Here is a 19,281-nt window from a genome sequence, read left to right as displayed (position 1 = left end):
CAGCCTCCCAGTTGGCCATGCCCAATTTGAACTTCCGAAAGCATAGCCATGTTTGTCTATTGCAGCAAAAACAAACAAGGGCCTTGTAGCAACTTTTAGGGAGCAATCCTATGCAGGTTTAGACAGAAAAAAAAGTCCTACAATTCCCAGCATTCCCCAGCCAGCATGGCTGGCTGGGGAATGCTAGGAGTTGTAGGACTTTATTCTGTCTACAGCTGCATAAGATGGCACCTTTATTATGGGATAAAGCTGAAGTCCACTTTATCAGATGCATGTTGGCAAGACAGACAGATGGATAGATAAGCAGATGTGCAAACACGTGTACAAGGAGGGAAATGATAAAAGATGGATAGAAATAAAATGCAAAAAGTACGATCTGTGACAAGTCAATCAGAACTTTCTCTTCACACATCTAATGAAGTGAACTCTTTTCCATGATAGCTTATGCCATAATAAATTAGTTAGTGTTACAAAACTTTGTTGTTTGTACCCGATTTCAGTGGACTTGGAAAGTTGTGCTCAACCACATCCTTGCTGACATGCTCCATTGCCTCTTATAGATCAGTTAAAGTGCATCAGGGTATGCTGGGGAAACAGGATGCTGTCTCTGTAAATGGAGACAAGTGAATTCCCTAGTTTCCTTGCTCTTGTAGTCCTGGGATCGTAGCTGCCATCTCAGCACTTCTGCCTGGTGTTCTTTTCTGAGCCCCCTGCTCGTGCTGCTTTGCCTCTTGGCATGACTGCCCAGTGGTGAAAGTGTGCAGCTTGAGTCTGGTCTGGAGTTTAGCACTGGTGTGGAAGGACCACAAGTGACCACCTTTAAAAGCTTCCAAAAAATAATTTTGGACTATATTCTCAGAATGCTGGTCAAGGAAATGGTGCCAGCGCTTTATTTTTTTCCCAAGAGAGGTAGCAAAGCTCAGACCTTCATGGAAGCCCTGCTCTTTAATTCTAGGTAGTATCAGGGCAGGCTTCAGTTCCTCAGTATTGATGCAAAGGGTGCTCTGTACCTGCTCAGAGCCAAACATGGACGTGATGATGAAGTGGAGTGCAAAACCAAAAGTACCTCCAGAGGATGTTTTTTTCCCTCCCTTGCACAATACCTTTCACTCCCAGGGGTTGAGTTTGCTCCCTTTCTACAATTCCAGGTTGCCTTTCTGAATGCTGAGGCTTGGTTCCTTTCCCAGATGAGGGAGGGAAAGGGTGTTGCTTGTTTGCATGCAACATTTAAATGTATGAAAAGTTTTAAAGTCACCTTACTTTCAATGCGAAGGTGAAAAAAAATAGGTATAGCCCCAAGCCATCTCTGTCCCCTTCCAAGAGAACAAGCCTGCATTAACACAGTCTGCACCATAACTGCACTTAAAATATGGCCTGCATATGACAGGCTTGCCATGGTGGGCAGGATCTATGTCAGGCGTGGGCAACCCGGTGCCCTCCAGATGTTTTGGGCCACAATTCCTGTAATCCATGACCATTGGCCATCCTAGCTGGGGCTTATGGGATCTGTAGTTCAAAACATCTGGACTGCACTAGATTGCTCCCCCTGCTGTATATGGATGGTTCATCAGTTTAGCCATCGTCTCAAATGAGCTGTGTCACCACCTTACCACCAGGGGCAGTGTAGCCCAAAACATCTGAAAAAAACCGCACAGCCCTGCTGGGAGGAAGCCAGGCCCCCATTGGTTAAGAGGATGGAGGTGGGGCTAGTGGAGAGGTATAAAGTCTTGCAGAGAAAGACAAGAGAAGTGCATTTCCTTGGGCAGTATCATTTTGGACCCAGGTTCATATCACCACTCAGGCATAAAGCTTACCGGGTGACTTTGGGCCAGTCGCTATCTCTCAGCCTAGCCTACCTTACAGGGCTGTTGGGAGGATAAAATGGGAGTGGGGGGAGAACCATGCACACCCCCTTGAGCTCTTTGGAGGGAAGGCAGGAAATATAATAAATGAATAATACTGATTTTCTTTATAGTTATTTATGGGCTGATTTGAGAGAATGGTCTTCCTTATCCTTCACCAGAGACACTGATTCATGTGTGAACTTAACTGCCTCCCCGTCACCTATCTTACTGCCATTGTAAGGGATCCTCTGTTTTCCAGGCCTTTGCACTCCCCATATAATCTACAGTGGTTCAAGTGCAGCCCTCCGTGACTTGGCACATTGTGGTCATGCGCAACGTTGTTCAGGATCTGAATCACTCCACCTTGACGTGGCAGCACTTCACAGAAGGGGAAGGTATAAGAAGTAAAGTACACATATGCAAATGACACACTTACAAAACTCCCTCCCCATAGATATATTGAAAGCCAGTGTGGTGTAGTGGTTACAGTGTTGGACTGAGACTGTGGGCTAGTTGCCGACTCTCAGCCTTTCCTACCTCACAGGATTTTTGTGAGGATAAAATGGAGAGGACTCCAAGGACCATGTGAGCCACCTTGGCTTCCTTGCAAGAGGAAAAAAGGCAGGATATAAACGTAATAATAAAATACAAACGCACCACGAACTCTGATCCACGGTCTTTATTCCTCTCCCTAATAAATAAGCCCCAGCACCTCTGTGGAACCGTGAACACAAAGGATCGTTAACACTGAACACAGCTACAAAACTGGGGGAAAGCCCCCCCCACAACCTCAAACTTGGTGGGGGGCAGGTAGAAGAGGGGGGGTCAGAAACCTGGGCCTCCAGTGCTCTCGGGGACAGAGAACAATGGGCTGGCAGACACACACCCCTCCCCAGGAGGGGGCAGATTTCAATTCCCCTCAGGCAGTATTTGTAGGGCACACAGGCCCCGACTGGCAGTGAAACCTCACTTTAAAGTGACAGTACAGCTATGCTTCGGGTAGGGGAGGCCCACCTGTTGTCTGGGAGACGGGCATAGGAGGAATCAAGCAAAGTTAGACTCATCGTTTGGGACCATGGCACCCCCTGGAATAGGAGCAAAAAAATAAATAAAACCCAGGAGCCGCCATTGTGCACTTGGGTTTATCCAGGTACCATCTTCCCTCAAAAGCTCTGTCCAGCTATATTGTGCTAAACAAGAAGCAAGGGGAGATGGGCACAGTGGATAACCTCAGTAGTCCAGTACATTTCTGTGTGGACTGGGGCAGATCTGAGCTCAATGACACCGCCACCCCGAACTGGAAATGCAGGGGCTGGTGTAAATGGAAATGTTGGTGGTTGCAAGTTCCAGGAGACAAGAGACACCCCAGCTGTTTCCCCAGCTGCCTTGCCCACCCCCACCCCCTGGCTTGACCATTCCCTAGGCTAACCCTACATGGGCAGAGAGCACAGAACCAAAGTGCCTTAGCCCCGCTCTATGATTTCTGCATGCAAAACTGTGGTATCGAGGGCCATACGTACCCTTTTCCCCTTCTGTCAGAGGTAAAGTCATTGAGGAGATCCCTTTAATAAAACCATCAGACTAACCCGAGGATCGGAGGAGCAAGGAGGGGAAGTCAAGGAAGGAACCCATTGGGGAGCTCTGGTTTCCTTTCTCCCAACCAGCAGCATGTGAGAGTGGGGGAGGGAGATTCAGGGCCTCTGTTGCTCTCAAGTATGGAGGGAAATGGGACATTGTCCCAGCTGTTGGGTGAAGCCTCCATGTGAGGCAGAGTCAGGCTTCAGAGTCCGCCTTCTAAATTCCTCCCCCCTGCAACAACAACTGAAAAGAGTCTGCTTTCTAAATCACCCTCCGAACAGCTGGAAAGAGAGAGTCTACCCTCTGAATCCCCCCTCCCCAACAACACCTTGAAAGAAAAGTCCGCCCTCTAATCCTCCCCCCCCCCCCGAACAACAGTTGAAAAGAAAAGAGGATGCCAGGATAGCAGAAGTTGAAAGCTCTCTGGGGTCCTGTGGGGAATATAAATAGCACTTAAACAGGAAGGGGATAAACTGAAGTCACTGCAGAGACCCTCAGAGGGGGCAGGGGAGGGAAGACAGAAAGAAGATGCCCCAGGCCAAAGGAACCCTGGAGCAGGAAGGAGGGAATCCATCATTGTTAGTGGCACTCTTGAAGAAAAAGTCCAGGTGACACTCTGGCAAGGAGAGCGGTGTTGTCCCACCCACCCACCCCCACGCACACACCCACAGGGTCTGGGCGCCACTGATCCAGCAGCAGTTTCTGAGAGGGGTCCGGAATCTTCTCCCAAAGCCCAGCGAAATCCTCAAGAGGGGGAGTCATTGCAGTGTCACTCTGGCTCCAAGGGGGGCTCGGCCACTGTGATGCCCTGGTGCAGCTTCTCGAGGGAGATTTTCATCTAACGGAAAGAGGGTGACGTTATTTCACAGAGGCAGCTGGGTAAGGGGCTGTTGTAACTAGCAAGAAGGACTGGAAGTGGGGACCTAGAAGGGCCAAGCTAGAGTTTAACAGGCCTGTGCTGCTGCTGTGTCTGTCCGTCCCCCGTCCTGTCGTTCCCCCCCGCCATGGTGTGAATAGCAGCCAAGGAGGGAGGGATTTCAACTGGGAAAATGACACTTAGAATGGGTAGACAACTGTGTGTGGGGGGGGGGCATTTTTGCCCCCGTAGATCCCCCCCCCCGCCATTGTACTCCCCAGGGTGCTGCACACACTATGTGATGGTGGGGGTGGGGAAATGGCTATTTACCACTGAAAATCAGCAAACCGCTACAAACTGGTAAGTCAAATTTCGCTTGTTCTCAAGCAAAATTTGACCTTTCTACTGCTTAGAAGCTATAGAGCAATAAATAGGTCAAATTTAGCTTGAGAATAAGCTAAGTTTGATCTATTTATCACTCTGGCGATAAAATGATCATTTGTTTTGCTACCGTGATGAATCATTTCTTTTGCCACTGCTGCGGCAGTGACGGGTCAGTGGGGGCTGCCCCAAGCGGTAGTGGGGGCTGCACGTGGCCCATGGGCCATGTGCTGTCCACCCTTGGCTTAAAAAAAAAAAAAAACTTCCCCCAGCACTGTGATCCAAATCACGCCTCACCCTCGCCCTGTATCTGTGCTTTAATTAAAAAGGGAGAGAATAAACTGCCACAAGTGATCCTATGCATGATTCCCTGTGTCACATCTAGTTTGGTCATAAGCTGTCACCACACCAGCATAAAGGGGGTAATTGGTACCAGGCACCCAAATTCAGCCTCCTGGGCATTTCCGCTTTTCTTTTCCATTAATAAAAAGAAATCTCTCGCCCTTAAAGTTATGAAGATGGGCTTCAAAATCCATGGTCAATGCCAGATGAAATCTGAGGCACTGGGCCAGAAGAATGGTGTGGTACTTCTGGGGCACAGGTCTCATGTCCTGCATCATTACCCTTCCCCATAACTAGCAGAACTTGGATAAGTATTCTTTTTGTAAAACAAAGCAAGTATGCTAATAGAGACGTTCTACAGGGCATGACTGTTCATTGGCCCAAAATTTAGGTCACCTTAGTGCAGTTTTTGATATTTTTAACGCAGGATATACACAGCCTTGGCTTAATACCCTCTTGGCTCTACGTTTTTTAGAACCCATGTTCCTCCCAGTACATAGAACGTAACAGTGAGGTTTTATCTCTCAGTCTCCAGTTCTATGAGACTATGATTGGGTTCACACAACATGACAACTTGTACTCAAGGCTGAGTATGAGCTGAGTGAGGGTTGCCGTTGAACCATGGATTGTTGTATTGTGTGAACCCAGCCATGCTAATAAACCATGGTTTGTTAAGCACAAACAACCCAAAGTTCACAACCCAACAACAAACCATGGGTTATTTTTGTTGATTGTGGTTAACAAACCATGGTTTGTTAGCACAGCTGGGTTCACACAACACAACAACCCACGATTCAACAACAACCCACACTCAACCCGTCTCTACCTTGAATGTGGGTTGTTGTGTTGTGTGAAGCCAGCCATTATGTTACCAGCCATCAGACCAATGTTCACAGTCGTGTAGTGGTAAATGTTGATCATGGCAGTACCCATAGCCACACCCCAAGGAAAGTCCAAAAACGCCGGCAGCTGTGTCGATCCATATCAACAAGCCAGTTCTAGCAGTTTCATCTCCACCAGGAGCAGGGCTTTTGTAAAGCTAATGGGTCTTCATTGCCCATGCTAGTCTAACCCACCTCAAAATACTTTGCATTACAACAAGGAACAATATACGGTTGCTGGGAAAATTCATTTCCCCCACAGCTACAGTGAGAATTGCAGGTAAGTTCAGAGGGAACAGGGAATTCTGTGGGCAGTGGAAGGTGGTGTTAGGCTCCAGCTAATAAAAAAGTGGTGGCGCTGCATCCCAGCAAACCCTGGCTCCACTACACCACTAAATGTTTACATGCTGTACTCCCCTTTGCATTAACTTTTGCAGGTGCCTTGCAACAGTCCCTAGCCACTGGCATCACCTCATCAAGAAGCTCCACTGAAGCCTTGAGGATCTGTTTCCACTTCTGCACCTCCACGCTGTGGAACCGCTTCTGCAGCTCCAGAATCTCGGCCCATTCAGAGGCTGTCTGTGGTAGCTTTCTGCTAGGAAGAAGGGAGAGCACACTGAGCTGGAGTTGGCAAGAAAGGTCTCCTAAGCCACCCTCACCTCCAAGTTACCCGCCATTTATCTAACACATTTTAAAGCCACTTTTCAGGATGAATTATCCTCCCAAGGCAGTTTGCAAAAGCCATTAAAAATACTAAAGGTCACACAGGAACAACAGCAGGACAAAATTAAAACAGCACACATAGATCAATAAATCAGATAAAACCATCCGCTAAAAATAGGAGCAAATAAAAACAACACTGCAATAGCGTCAGCAGACAAAACAGTTACAGCACAGCAAATCTTCCCAAAGCTCACTGGAGTTACAGGGTCTTTAGAGACCACCTAAAGGCCAACAAGGAAGGGGTCAAATAAATTTGGGGAGAATATCCCAGAGATGCAGGGGCTACAACAGAAAAGGCTCCACCCTGGTACTCGCCAGCCAGTATAGTGTAGTGGGTAAAGAGTTGGACCGGAACTTGGGAGATCCGCATTCAAGTCCCCACTCGGCCACGAAGCTCAGTGAGTGACTTTGGGCCAGTCAATGATTCTCAGCCTAACCTACCTCACAGGGTTGTTGTGAGGATAAAATGGAAAGGAGGAGTCTATGGAATTAGACTATGTCTATGGAAGCCGCCTTGGGGTCCTTGCAAGAGGAAAAAGGGCGGGATATAAATATAATAATAAATAAAGAATAGCTCTCACCAGAGGACCACTTGGAAGTGGTTACCAACCTATTTGTAGACTCAAATGTAAACTGCTAGTATTGAGTTTTAAAGTCCTAAATGGCCTAAGATCAAGTTATCTGAAGGACCACTTATGCCCCATATGAACCTACCAGAGCCCTAAGATCAACTTTAGAGGCACTGCTTCCAGACCCATCATTAGATAAGATCAGGGCAGTGGTTACCAGGGGAAAAACCTCTACAGGGGGGCACCACAGTATGGAACTCTCTCCCTGGAGAAATCTGTCAAGCCTCTTCTCTTTAAGCCATCTTTAGACATGCTCTGAAGACCGTTTTTGTTCCACAAGGCTTTCCACAACCATCTGTTCAATTGTTTTCACTATTGCTTTTATTACCATATTTAGAGATGTGATCACCCGAAAAAACCAAACTGTCCCCCTCCCAGGATGAGGAGAGCTTCATTTTTCCCCACTAAGAATAAGAAAGTTCTCTGGAGGTAAAAATTGTATTTTTCTACCTTTTAATTTTTGTTCATCTCAATTTTTTCTGGGCCTTCACCTCAACTCATATTGTAAGCCATCTTGGAAAGAATTTTATCTTAAAAGGCAGGACATAAATTAACGAATGAATCACTCATAAAAACAAATGAGCAAGTGTGAATCTCACTGATACATATGTGCACACAGAGATTAAGGCTGCAATCCTATACATACTTATCTGGGAGTAAGCCCCAGTGAATTCAATGCGATTTACTTTTGAGTAGACATGTATTGGATTGCACTGTAAATTAACAGCAAGCCATCACTGAAGTTGATGTAAAAAATAAACATCCAAGCAAGGCTGAACTTCCTAACACCTCATTTCAAACTGAATGTTGCCAGCATGTTTGGGGGCCCAAAATCCATGTTTCTGATTTTGAAGGTAGGAAAGGAAATATCACATGTTCTTCTCTTTTTTTCAGGAGTCGGGGGGCAGCCTTCTCTCAGTTTCTCACCCATTGGAGAGCGCATACGCCTGCCAGGATTCAAAGGTTCGGGCTGTGTGCTCCAGAGACCAGAGCCGGTAGAACAACATCATGTTGAGGATGACCAGAACCACCAGGCTGTAAAGAGACAGAAATGGAAAGTGAGGCAACCACTCAGGCCTGGGCTGTACCACTTCAGGCTGCAGAGGGAGGGCTCACACACTGAAGGCCCTTCTATATTTAAAAAACAATCCCTCCAAGTAAAAAGCTAGCATGTGACTTTTTGGATATTCTGCAGATTGGTCAAAATCAGAACTGATGCCTATTAGGGACTGATTTCTCAAAAAAAGTGTTATTTAAGATGGCAATTGAGATGGTGCTCGGGGGCAATTGCATACTTAGGATTGAAAATACCCAGAGACATTTCAACATCAGTGAAATTGAATTTGGACCCTTTGTTATGACAGGTAAAAACAGACCTGGAAAAGCACCCTCCCCCCCAATCCCTGATGGCTTACACAGAAAGGTTAATATCATTAAAATAAATGTGCCACCTTGATAAATCGACATGGCGAGATGCTTGTCTGTAGCCATCCAGGCTTCTTACTGGACCCACATAAACCAACTGTTTGGGAATTTCTTATAGGAATTTTCCTATAAGAAAATAGTCCATTTTCAAGGACAGGTTACAGTGACCCATATAAGGAGGGTTTGATTTGCCATCATACTACAAACCCTATTTGTTATCCAGTACTGAAGTTTGGTAAAATCTAGCCCCTTCATCACCTGGAATCATATTTCATTGCCCCACCAAGTGACTGGATAGTGTTAAGTTGGACATACATTAGAGGGCCTGGGAACTCTCCCCCTAGGCATGCTGGGAGTTGCAGTCCAACACATCTGGACGGCACCCGGTTGGGGAAGGCTGGTCTACGTCCACCAGCAGCAACTTTCAGGGTTCTCGGGCAGGGGCCTTCCCCATCACCTTGATCCTGTTCAGCGGAGATGCTGGGGATCAAACCTGAGATCTTCTACAGGCCAAGCATGTGTTCAGCTATGACTCCTCCCCAACAGCAACCTTTTCCCAAACAAAAGTCCTGAGTTTGGGCCACGTGATATCACTCAGCCATGTTCAGCGCTAGGAATGCACCACGCTTTACAGCTCCTCACCCCCCTGCCCTCGCAACATTAAAAGTACAAGGCATGACTGCCTATTAGCGCGCTCTGCACTGACTGGATGATACGAACATCTGACATCTCCCTGTGGAATTTCAGTAGCATGTTGCTCATCGGAACACTGTATTTAAAGAGAGTAAACACAGGAATGAGCACAGATGGGAATGAGAATGGGTGGGGAACAAAGAGGATAGGTTCATGCCATTTAGCTTAACCGGTAGCAAGCCCATCATCGCTACCATGATGAGGAAACTGCCTGATGCGACCAGAGACAATCTGCGATGGCCCCCTCCACCTTAGCAGCATCACACTCAAGTTATCCAGTGGTGGAAGCAATGGAAATATAGAAAAGACATGAATTGTGTTGCAAATGCAATATGTGAGCTTAACCTGAGCTGAAGGATAGGTACATTTAGACAGAGTGCAACTGTGTGCAGTCCACAATTTTGCACTAGTACTGAAGTGGTTACTGGATGCAAAATTCAGACTCCTGAGACAGATTCCTTCCTTCCTTCCTGCCTGCCTGCCTTCCTTCCTTCCTTCCTTCCTTCCTTTCTTTCTGGAAGTTTCTAGCCCTAATGGCTCAGATTGTAAGCTTTCAAAATGTGCAGGCAGTGACAGGTGAAACGTCAGAAGCCAAAGGGATGAGGTCAGACTGGGGCAGAGTAAACCACCCAGCCATCAGGGATGGGACAGTAGCACCCCATGTAGCACTTTGTCCCTCTCCATGACTCTGAGGAGTGGATTAAATGAGGCAAAAATAGGGAAACCTTGTGTGGATTTGTGCACTTCACCCAGGATAAAGGACTCAGTCTACTTGGCAGCTACAGAATTGCATTTTCTTTTTGCTGTTCTTTTAGTGCACAGCATGTCATAGCTTTTGAGTATGGGACAACCATTAAGGGAAATGGCAAGCAGAGCACAGTGGTGGGGGGCGAAGTGGAGGGCATCAGGAGCAGAACGACAACAACAGGCTAAGGAAGAGGGAAGAGATGGTTGTGATGGCAGGGACCACGATGGCTAATCAAGAAGTCAGTGTTAATAAACTGCTTGTGACTGGTTTAGAGGGAAAGGGAGAGAGGCAGGATGGGATCTGCAAGTGACCAAGGCAGGGAGGGATGGCGTCTAAATAAACAGCAGGATCAGTGTAGGATGGGGTTAGGTTAGGGACAGAGGTCCAAAGGGTGCCCAAGGTGGAAGCATGGTCAGCAGAGAGTGATAATTTGCATACAGTACCTCACACAGATCCTGTGCGGAGGCAGAAGTGGAAGAAGGAAAGAAAGAGACGTGTGAAGCTTTGGTCGTGCTTCCAGCCACCCCCACCCCTGAAAATAAGCACAGGATCCTGTTCAAACTGGCTCCCTTCCCAATCCTTTTTCTGCTTTTAAAACAAGCAAGGTTGCTGAACCTACTCCTGCGCCATCTTAACAGTGGCCTGACATATGGAAGTAGATTGGGGAAAGTGGGTTTTAGGAACATAATGGCCATCTTGGATCAGATCCAAGGCCTGTCTAGTCCAGCATTCTGTTCTCACAGTGGCCAACCAGATGCCCCAATGGGAAACCCATATTTATTTATTTCATTTATATACCACCCAATAGCCGAAGCCTAAGCAGGACATGAGTACAACAGCACCCTCCCGCTTGTGTTCCCCAGCAACTGCTATTCAGATATTAGAGCTAATATACAATGATCACGACCAGTAGCCATTAATAGCCACTAGGAACATAGGAAGCTGTGTTAGACTGGGGTGGGACTATTTGTCCATCTAGCCTGGGGTGGGCAACTCATGGCCCTCCAGATGTTTCGGCCTACAACTCCTATCAGCCCTAGCCAGCATAGCCAATGGTGAGGAATGATGGGAGTTGTAGGCCAAAACATCTGGAGGGCTGCAAGCTGCCCATCCCTGATCTAGTCCCAGTACTGTTTACTTTGACTAGCAGCATCTCTCTAGGGTCTAGAAACAAGACTTCTCCTGCTACCTGATCATTTTAAACTGGAGATGCTGGGGATTGAAGCTGGGATCTCCTGCATGCAATGCATGTGCCCTACCACAGAAATATGGTTCCCCCACCACCACACGCACACACACTTCATGACACAGGGAATAAAGTGGTGGACCAAGTGTCACCTGGTATGTCAGGTCAGAAGTGCCCTATACAAGAAATGTGTATGACAATGGTGTTTTAAAATGACAATGGTATGTTTTAATCTCGCACCCCACTGATAACATCTAGGATAACTTACCCGTGCCCTGATGTCACAAAATTTCATGTTCCCCTCACATGTACACACACCCTGCTAACAACAGCCTACGATATGTGGCACGGGGCAGAAAAACACAGAATGGTGCGACATCCAGACATGATTATGTTGTCTTAAACATGATGAGCTGGGTGGGTGGAAAGTTGGTGCACATGTCCTGTTCCCAGTGGCAGCGACATATTTAATGTATTGTGCAATTCGGCCCTTAGGGTACCATGAGCAGCAGAGGAGGAGGCGGGCTGCTGAAAAGAATGGTTACAAAGACAAGGAGAAGAAGCACAAGGGGCTTCCCATCCCCTGTCTCTCCCAACCATTCTCCATTGCCCTTTGCTCTCTCCTCCCTGCTGCCTCCCAGAAACTCCATCAGCCCTGAAAGATGGAGACAGCATCCTTCCTTCCAAACACAGGAATGCAGTTTGGCAGTTTTAGCCTCTGGTCTTACAAGGGGTCTTCTTCTCAAATGCCAATATACGTTACTTCAAGCCAGCCCTGCTGCGTTTGGGGGTCCCCTTGCTCATCCTGCTGAGTGGGGTCCTGCACCTCTGCCCCAAAGTCCAACCCTGATAGTACCACTGCTGCTAAGTGTGAGCTCACCCAGGCTCAGTTCCTCACCCGCTACCCCAGTTCTTCAAAGGACTGAACCGTTCCTTGGCCTCCCAATCCCTCCCTTAGGCTGCAATCCTATGTATGCTTTCCTGTGAGTAAGTTCCACTGAACGCAGTGTGACTCACCTCCAAGGAAACATGCATAGGACTTTACAGTCCAACTCACAGTAAGCTCTAGATCCTCTCCAAACACCCCACCCCACCTGCCCAGGCCAGTATCTCCCTTACACCAGGCTGATGATGAGGATCACGGTGGAGACAGTCTGGCCTTGCCCTTGTTCTGACAGCTGCTCTGAAAGCCGAGAGGTCAGGCTCCCTGCAAGACAGGAGAAAGCCACCCGGTCAGAGGCTGCTGGACCCATTGTTCCCCATCAGTCTGGGAAGCCAGCCTTCCTCACCACCCCGCAGCTCGCCCTTTCCCACAGAGGGGGCATACCTGAGGGCCGAATGCTGCGGGTCGTCCCTTCGCCATCAGTTAACGTGGGGATTGGGGGTTCAACATGGGGAGCTCTCCAGCTCAGGGTGCGTTTCCTGCGGCGCAGTCCGGACAACAGGCCCCGTGGCTCTTTGCTGTGGCAGCTCTCTTCTAGCAGGGCCTTCTCTGCCTGCACCAGGGCCAACTCTGCAGCAGCCAAGGGGGAGATGTGGGGATGGCGGGGGCAGGAAAGCTTGCCCTATATCAGGAGTGCAGAACCTCCAGTCCAGGGGCCAAATCCAGCCCTCCAGCGTTCCCCAAATGACAACACCCTTTCCTGTGACCACTGATGGTTGGGTGGTTTCCCTGTTTATGTGCAATTTTCCCCCATTCTAGGAGGTTGAAACGCCTCTACTAAAGCTTAGTTACTGGCAGTAACAGCTTCAAGCTGAAATATGCTGGTAGTTTTGGAATTTTGACCCCTACCCTTTATGTCTTTGGCCCTGCCCTTTGCCTTCGGACCTGCCCATCCCTGGGATGCGGCCCCTGAGAGCTTTTCGGAAATGGAATTTGGCCCTCAGACTGAAACAGGTTCAACACCTCTGCGATATATACACTCCTCCCCTCCTCCAAAACATGCACACCCTTGTCCCATCCCACACATTTGTACAGTTCAATCATTCAGACCCACGGATAAAAATCATGCCAGAATCCCTGTCACTGGGGGAGTGTATGACGCCCATGCAAGGAAGGGCAAGAAGGGATCCTGGCCTCTGACAGCACTGCTCCAAGGCAGGGGTGCTATGCGGTGGCTGTGCCCGCTGCTCCACCTACCCAAGTGTTGGAAGTAGTCTTCGACACCGCTCCAAGCGTTTTTTTCAATGAGCGCCTTCACTAGGTTCCATGGCTGCTTCCGGTACCGGATTTCAGAGGAGACTCTGTAACAGGGACAGATTGCCCCAGGTGGGTGAGATGAAGCCTCTCTGTGTTCCAAAGAATTCCAGGGAAGTACTGCTTGGAGAAAACCTATTTCCACAACGGGTGGAAGGGACACTGGACTTCATTATGTGTTTGGACCAGAACCGCCTGGGCCCCTTGGGGCTTGCTCAGTCTGCCTTGCTTCACTGCCATCCTCTGCAGTTACAAGATCAGCACTGAGCTTGAACGTTTCCTCCCGAGACGCAACAGGGCCAGACTAAAGTTGGGGGGCACCATAAAAATGTAAAGAAGGGATCTAGGGTACAAAATGTTGACCTGTGTATAGGGGAAGGTTTGTAGCTTACTAGGTATGTTTGGCTCCCACTCCCCCTTGTAACACAATTGCTCACTGTACAATCACTTCACCTCTGCACTGCATTGCTTGTGCAGCAACCACGGATGTTCCTTCAGCGGCAATGTATTCTACCTCCTGAGCGGTTCATGCAGGTTTCCCAACCTCAGTGTCTCCCGATACTCTCGACTACAACTCCCATAAGCCCCAGCCAACATGGCCAATGGCTAAGGATGATGGGAGTTAATGCATCAGCCAGCAGTCCCTTCTGTTTCAAAGTGCCTTAGAGCAAGCTGTACAGCACTGAAGTGCCTTTTCTTTCCCTGTTCTTTCAGTCATAATAAACACTTCAGTCTGATTAATAGCAGCAATCCTGACTGCAGGGCCAGCTGTGGCAGGGAAATAGGGCTAGGGGATGGGGAAGATCTACTCTACAACTAAAAACAACTGTGGTGCCCTCTGAAGGCTGCTCAGCCAAACGAGAGTGGGGGAAACGCATCCAATGAAATGCACACCTGCCTACAATGGCTCGGGCCATAATCAATGTGCTAATTTTTATGGCATCACAGGATTTTTGCTGGTTTTGCTGCAAGAGACTAACAGGGTTTGGTGCCAAGAGGAAAATAGAGAGTAAACCACCCTGCCTTTTTCTCCAGTACGGTGCTGCCTTAAGTTGTGGAGAAGAAGATGCAAGAACCACTACCTGAGTCGGGCCTTGCTCTTGGCCACAGCTGTGATGCAGTATCGATGCGCTGTGTAGAAGTAGTCCTGGTAGGGGATGCCCTGTGTGATCACTTCTGAGTCAACCACACAGCCCCCACTCTTGGAACTGGCACGGAACAGAGTCTGACAGTTGAGTACAGAGGAGAGAGAAGAGTGAGAGAAGTCCGAGTTCTGTACTTACACATACACACAGACACACACACCCCTGCACACATCATTGCCACCCATTGCTGGCCAATACCATCTGCCAGTATTGACTCGTCTTATGCCCATCAGATTATTTGATCAAAAGTTCCAAGGACAGCAGTTTCCTGAAAGGCCTGTATGGGTCCAGCCAGCTCACTATAACATGGTGCGGCCCGTGCCATATCTGCCCCTCATCCACCCCCCCATCTTATTTTTTAACACTGCCCATCCACACACCTGGGTCTCCACCACAGCTGCCACTTTGGGGCCCAGTGGGTTGTTGATGGGGATGGTGTAGGAGATGACACGGCTTTGGTGGCACTTGTTGTCTCCAGTCCAAGAAGTCAGCGTCACATCTGGGGGAAGTGAAAGAGAAAGGGGGACATTATGAGGAGGAGACGGTGATAGAGGAACTCCTTGGTTATTGCGCTTTTAGAAATAATATGAAAAAAGTGGCCAGTAAATGGTTTTCAAACAAACAAATCATGCAGCGCATGATTTTTAAAGCACCCTTCCCTAAGCAGATCCCCTCCAGATATGATGGACAGCAATGCCCATCATCTCCAGCCAGCATGCCTATTCTGGATGGGGATGATGGGCATTGTAGTCCAACACGGAAAGGCTGCTTTGAAGTATCGCTATCTGCTCTGTATTCAAAGGTCCAGTTAAACGTTTGAAACGGGCAAGTAATCTCATGCCCGCCAAATGCATTTCCTTCCAGACAGAAACCAAAACCACAACCTGCTACTTGTTCACACACACATGATGTTGCACTACTTCTCTCTGAAAACAGCAGCACCACCACCACAGACAGAAGTTTAACATCACTGCAGACGTGTCATTTTTGTCTCCAAGGTCATTTTTGTCTTCATCCGTTCAATCCTTCATTTATTAGGGGGGGGGGGGAATCTATCCCACCTTTCTGTTTGCATATTTTTAAGCAAAACTACTCAAGGCATCTTGCGACACAGTACAAAAACAACGTGTTATACATGGGGCTGCTCTTGAAGACAACTCAGAAGTGTCAGTTAGTACAGAGTGCAGCCACCAGATTGCTGACTGCTACAGCCAGGTTTATGCATGTAACAACTAGCAGAAAGAACTTCCCTGGCTCCCTGTTCGCTTCCTGGCCCAATTCAAGGTGCTGCTACTTACCTCTTTAGAGTTTTAGAGCAGGGGTGGGCAACTTGTCGCCCTCCAGATAATTTAACCTACAACTTCCTACAACTGATAAGAGATGGGCCACAATTTGCCCATCGCTGCTCTAAAGCTCTAAATGGCTTGGGACCTAAATAGCTGAAGGAACGCCTCTTCCCATATCAATCTGCCCGTGCTGAAGCCCTCCTTTGGCTTTATCAGAGGTACAATATTCAGCAAGAAGAGAGAGGGCTTTTTCAACACTGACGCCTCACTTGTGGAACAACCCTCCTAGAGAAGTTCGCCAGGTGCCAACTCTGAAATCTTTCCCAGGAGAAAATGTTTTTGTTTACCCAGACATTTCAATGTCATAAGTTAATTTTTTACTGGATTGTATTCACTGTTTTATTATTATATTTGAGTTTTGATAATTGATTATTACACCCCTGAAAATGCCCTGAAATCCAAGAAGGACAAAGGTCAGTATAAAAATGTTTTAAGTAAAAAAGAGTAAGAAACACTTCCCGTGATGTCAATTCCCACTTTGTTGAAGACCGCAATGAGAAATACCTGAACTACAATGAATCAAGAGGTTCAACTCTATCTCCCGAGCTTGAAAAGGGACAAAGGTTGTTTATCACACTACATATGTTAATCAGATCACCATTGCAAGGACGCCTGCGTTATCACCCAATTGTTCTCTGGCCACTGTTAATAAAGTATTTGTCACTGTCTCTACCTGCTGCATTTCAATGCCCCCTGACCTCGCTGTTTACAGTTCCCCCCGCCCCCTCCCCAACAACATGTGTATATATACTTGTAACTCATGAAACATTTCATGAAACTGATGAAGTGGACCATAGTCTACAAAAGCTTATGCCATAACAAATGTGTGAAGTCTTTCAGGCAGGGCTGGGCAACTTCTGAGGGTCGCATTGCCCCCCCCCCAATAACTCCTTTCGGCCACACCCTACTCGCGCTGACGCTGAATTTGCCACAGGAACGCGGTGGCAAAATCACAGTGCTTTTGCAAGGGAACAAATGGATTTTGGTCTAAGCTACACAGAATGATGGAAATCAGAGGTGTCCCAGCATTTTGCAACTTAAACACTGGTCTGACCTCTGCTCCTGAACTCCAGAGGAGGCTGAGGTTGGGGGCGGGGGCAGTCTCCCTTACCTGTGAACTTGCGCTGGTCCAAAAAGCCATGTATAAACTGGGAGTCACTGAAAAGCATCTGCTGCAGCCTCTCGGCCCCAACATGATAGACGGCGTTAATGAGCAGCCGGCCTGGCAAATCCGAAAAGAAGGCGTCCACCTCGGCTTGAGGAGAAAGAGGAAGAGCAGGTGGCTGCAGGGCAGGATGTCTAGCTTCTAGTCCAAGATTTGGGAGGGGAGCGGGTTTAATGGTTGGAGCAGGATGGGGGCTGCCCTCACCTTCATCTTGTGTGGAGGAGGAGGAATTGCTCATGTCAGTGGGGAGCTCCTCGCTGGGAAGGGGGTCCCCCTCCAGCGGGGAGATTGGCGTCCCTCGCGACAAATCGTCTTGGGGAGGTTCTGTCACTGAGGTCACTGTGTGGCTGGACGAGGCATCCACTTGGCTGTCAGTGTTCTCATCTGGGTCCTCTGCCAGCTGGAGGGAAGTGAACAGGCAGCATTAGCTTCACCTTTCAGCTGAACAGACTTTGGTTTCCTCAGCAAACATTGACAGCAAATATTTTCCCAAGTATTCTCTAGATGTGAGAACATTTGGTTAACACTGGAAATCCAGCACCAACATTCAACATCCAAACCTGTAGCAGCCAGCATTTGATAGTATTTTGATAGCACACCAGCATATACTAGAAACCAATATCTGACAGATGACACAGAATCATAGAATAGTAGGGTTGGAAGGGGCCTACAAGGCCATCGAGTCCAACCCCCTGCTCAATGCAGGAATCCAAGTCAGAGCATCCCTGACAGATGGCTGTCCAGCCTCGTCTTGACCGCCACCAGTGTGGGAGAGCCCACTACCCCCCTAGGTAATTGGTTCCATTGTCGTATTGTTCTAACAGTCAGGAAGTTTTTCCTGATGTTCAGCCGGAATCTGGCTTCCTGGAACTTGAGCCCATGATTCCGTGTCCTGCACTCTGGGATGATCGAGAAGAGATCCTGGCCTTCTTGTCTGTGACAACCTTTCAAGTACTTGAAGAGCGCTATCCTATCTCCCCTCAGTCTTCTCTTCTCAAGGCTAAATATACCCAGTTCTTTCAGTCTGTCTTCACAGGGCTTTGTTTCCAGTCCCCTGATCATCTTTGTTGCCCTCCTCTGAACCCTCTCCAGTTTGTCTGCATCCTTCTTCAAGTGTGGTGCCCAGAACTGGACACAGTACTCCAGATGAGGCCTAACCAGTGCTGAGTAGAGGGAAACTAGTACTTCCCAGGATTTGGAAGCTATGCTTCTATTAATGCAGCCCAAAAGAGCATTGGCCTTTTTTGCAGCCACATCACATTGTTGGCTCATATTCAGCTTGTGATCGACAACAATTCCAAGATCCTTCTCACCTGTAGTGTTGCTGAGCCACGTATCCCCCATCTTGTAACTGTGCATTTGGTTTCTTTTTCCTAGGTGCAGAACTTGGCATTTATTCCTATTAAATGTCATTCTGTTGTTTTCTGCCCAGAACTCCAGTCTATCAAGATCACTTTGAATTTTGTTTCTGTCTTCCAAAGTATTAGCTATCCCGCCCAATTTTGTGTCATGCAATGGAATGCAATGGGAATGTAGTATATTTGATGTACTGAGCTCTCCCCCAGCTTCCTTTCCCACTTCTGGTGCTTGACTGGCAGTTACATCCTCTTCCTGTACACCCTCCACCTGCTCATTCTGCTCTGGTCCCCATTCCAATCTGGATCTCCCTTGGATTCATCTTCCCTTCCTCTGTGTGGGCAACTTGTGGCCCTCCAGATATTTTGGCCTACAACTCCCATCAGCCCTAGCCAGCATAGCCAATGGTGAGGGATAATGGGAGTTGTAGGCCAAAACATCTGGACTACTAATTGCTCACCCCTGCTCTACTCCCATGGGTTTAGGTCTCTGTACAACTGTAAATCCACCATGGATTGTGTAATCCTATTTATGAATAGTGAACTTATTCTCTGAGTACCTATCCTTATGCACCCAAAACAACAACATCCACACACAAGCGGGAGGAATCAGCAGGCCTGGGGAAGCCCCAAGGTTTGCAGACATACGTTAAAAACACACACCCACACCCAAAGGGAAGGAACCAAAACAGCCCAGTAAGGTACTTAACATGTTCAGTGGTCACAGAGTGCAGGCTAACAGTTGGAGGGGAAAACAACAACAGAAAGCCAGATGAAGAGGCAATGG

The 19,281-nt window shown here is 48.0% G+C and overlaps 1 protein-coding gene across 3 annotated transcripts in view; it reads right to left on the bottom strand.

Moving 5' to 3' along the window:
- Nucleotides 1-2,505: 2,505 nt before the first annotated feature.
- Nucleotides 2,506-19,281, bottom strand: part of GRAMD1A (GRAM domain containing 1A) — a 49,993-nt gene continuing 33,217 nt past the window's right edge. Inside the window, exons 10-19 of one of the 3 annotated variants that reach the window (XM_084815403.1) lie at nucleotides 17,344-17,539; nucleotides 17,086-17,229; nucleotides 15,009-15,127; nucleotides 14,566-14,708; nucleotides 13,427-13,530; nucleotides 12,614-12,799; nucleotides 12,406-12,493; nucleotides 8,162-8,269; nucleotides 6,354-6,474; nucleotides 2,506-4,260 (exon numbers count right to left, since the gene is read on the bottom strand). In XM_084815403.1, coding sequence (XP_084671529.1) covers nucleotides 4,192-4,260; nucleotides 6,354-6,474; nucleotides 8,162-8,269; nucleotides 12,406-12,493; nucleotides 12,614-12,799; nucleotides 13,427-13,530; nucleotides 14,566-14,708; nucleotides 15,009-15,127; nucleotides 17,086-17,229; nucleotides 17,344-17,539 — 1,278 coding nt within the window. In that variant the 3' untranslated portion in view covers nucleotides 2,506-4,191. Of the gene's footprint in view, nucleotides 4,261-6,353; nucleotides 6,478-8,161; nucleotides 8,270-12,405; nucleotides 12,494-12,613; nucleotides 12,800-13,426; nucleotides 13,531-14,565; nucleotides 14,709-15,008; nucleotides 15,128-17,085; nucleotides 17,540-19,281 lie in introns of all 3 variants that reach the window. The other 2 variants (XM_084815402.1, XM_084815401.1) reach the window with 2 other exon arrangements.

The sequence above is a fragment of the Heloderma suspectum genome, chromosome 10 (assembly GCF_057233095.1).
Source record: "Heloderma suspectum isolate Gila_16-S chromosome 10, 16-S_ref, whole genome shotgun sequence".
NCBI classification, from domain to species: Eukaryota; Metazoa; Chordata; class Lepidosauria; order Squamata; family Helodermatidae; genus Heloderma; species Heloderma suspectum.
This window is presented reverse-complemented; position numbering and strand designations above follow the sequence as displayed.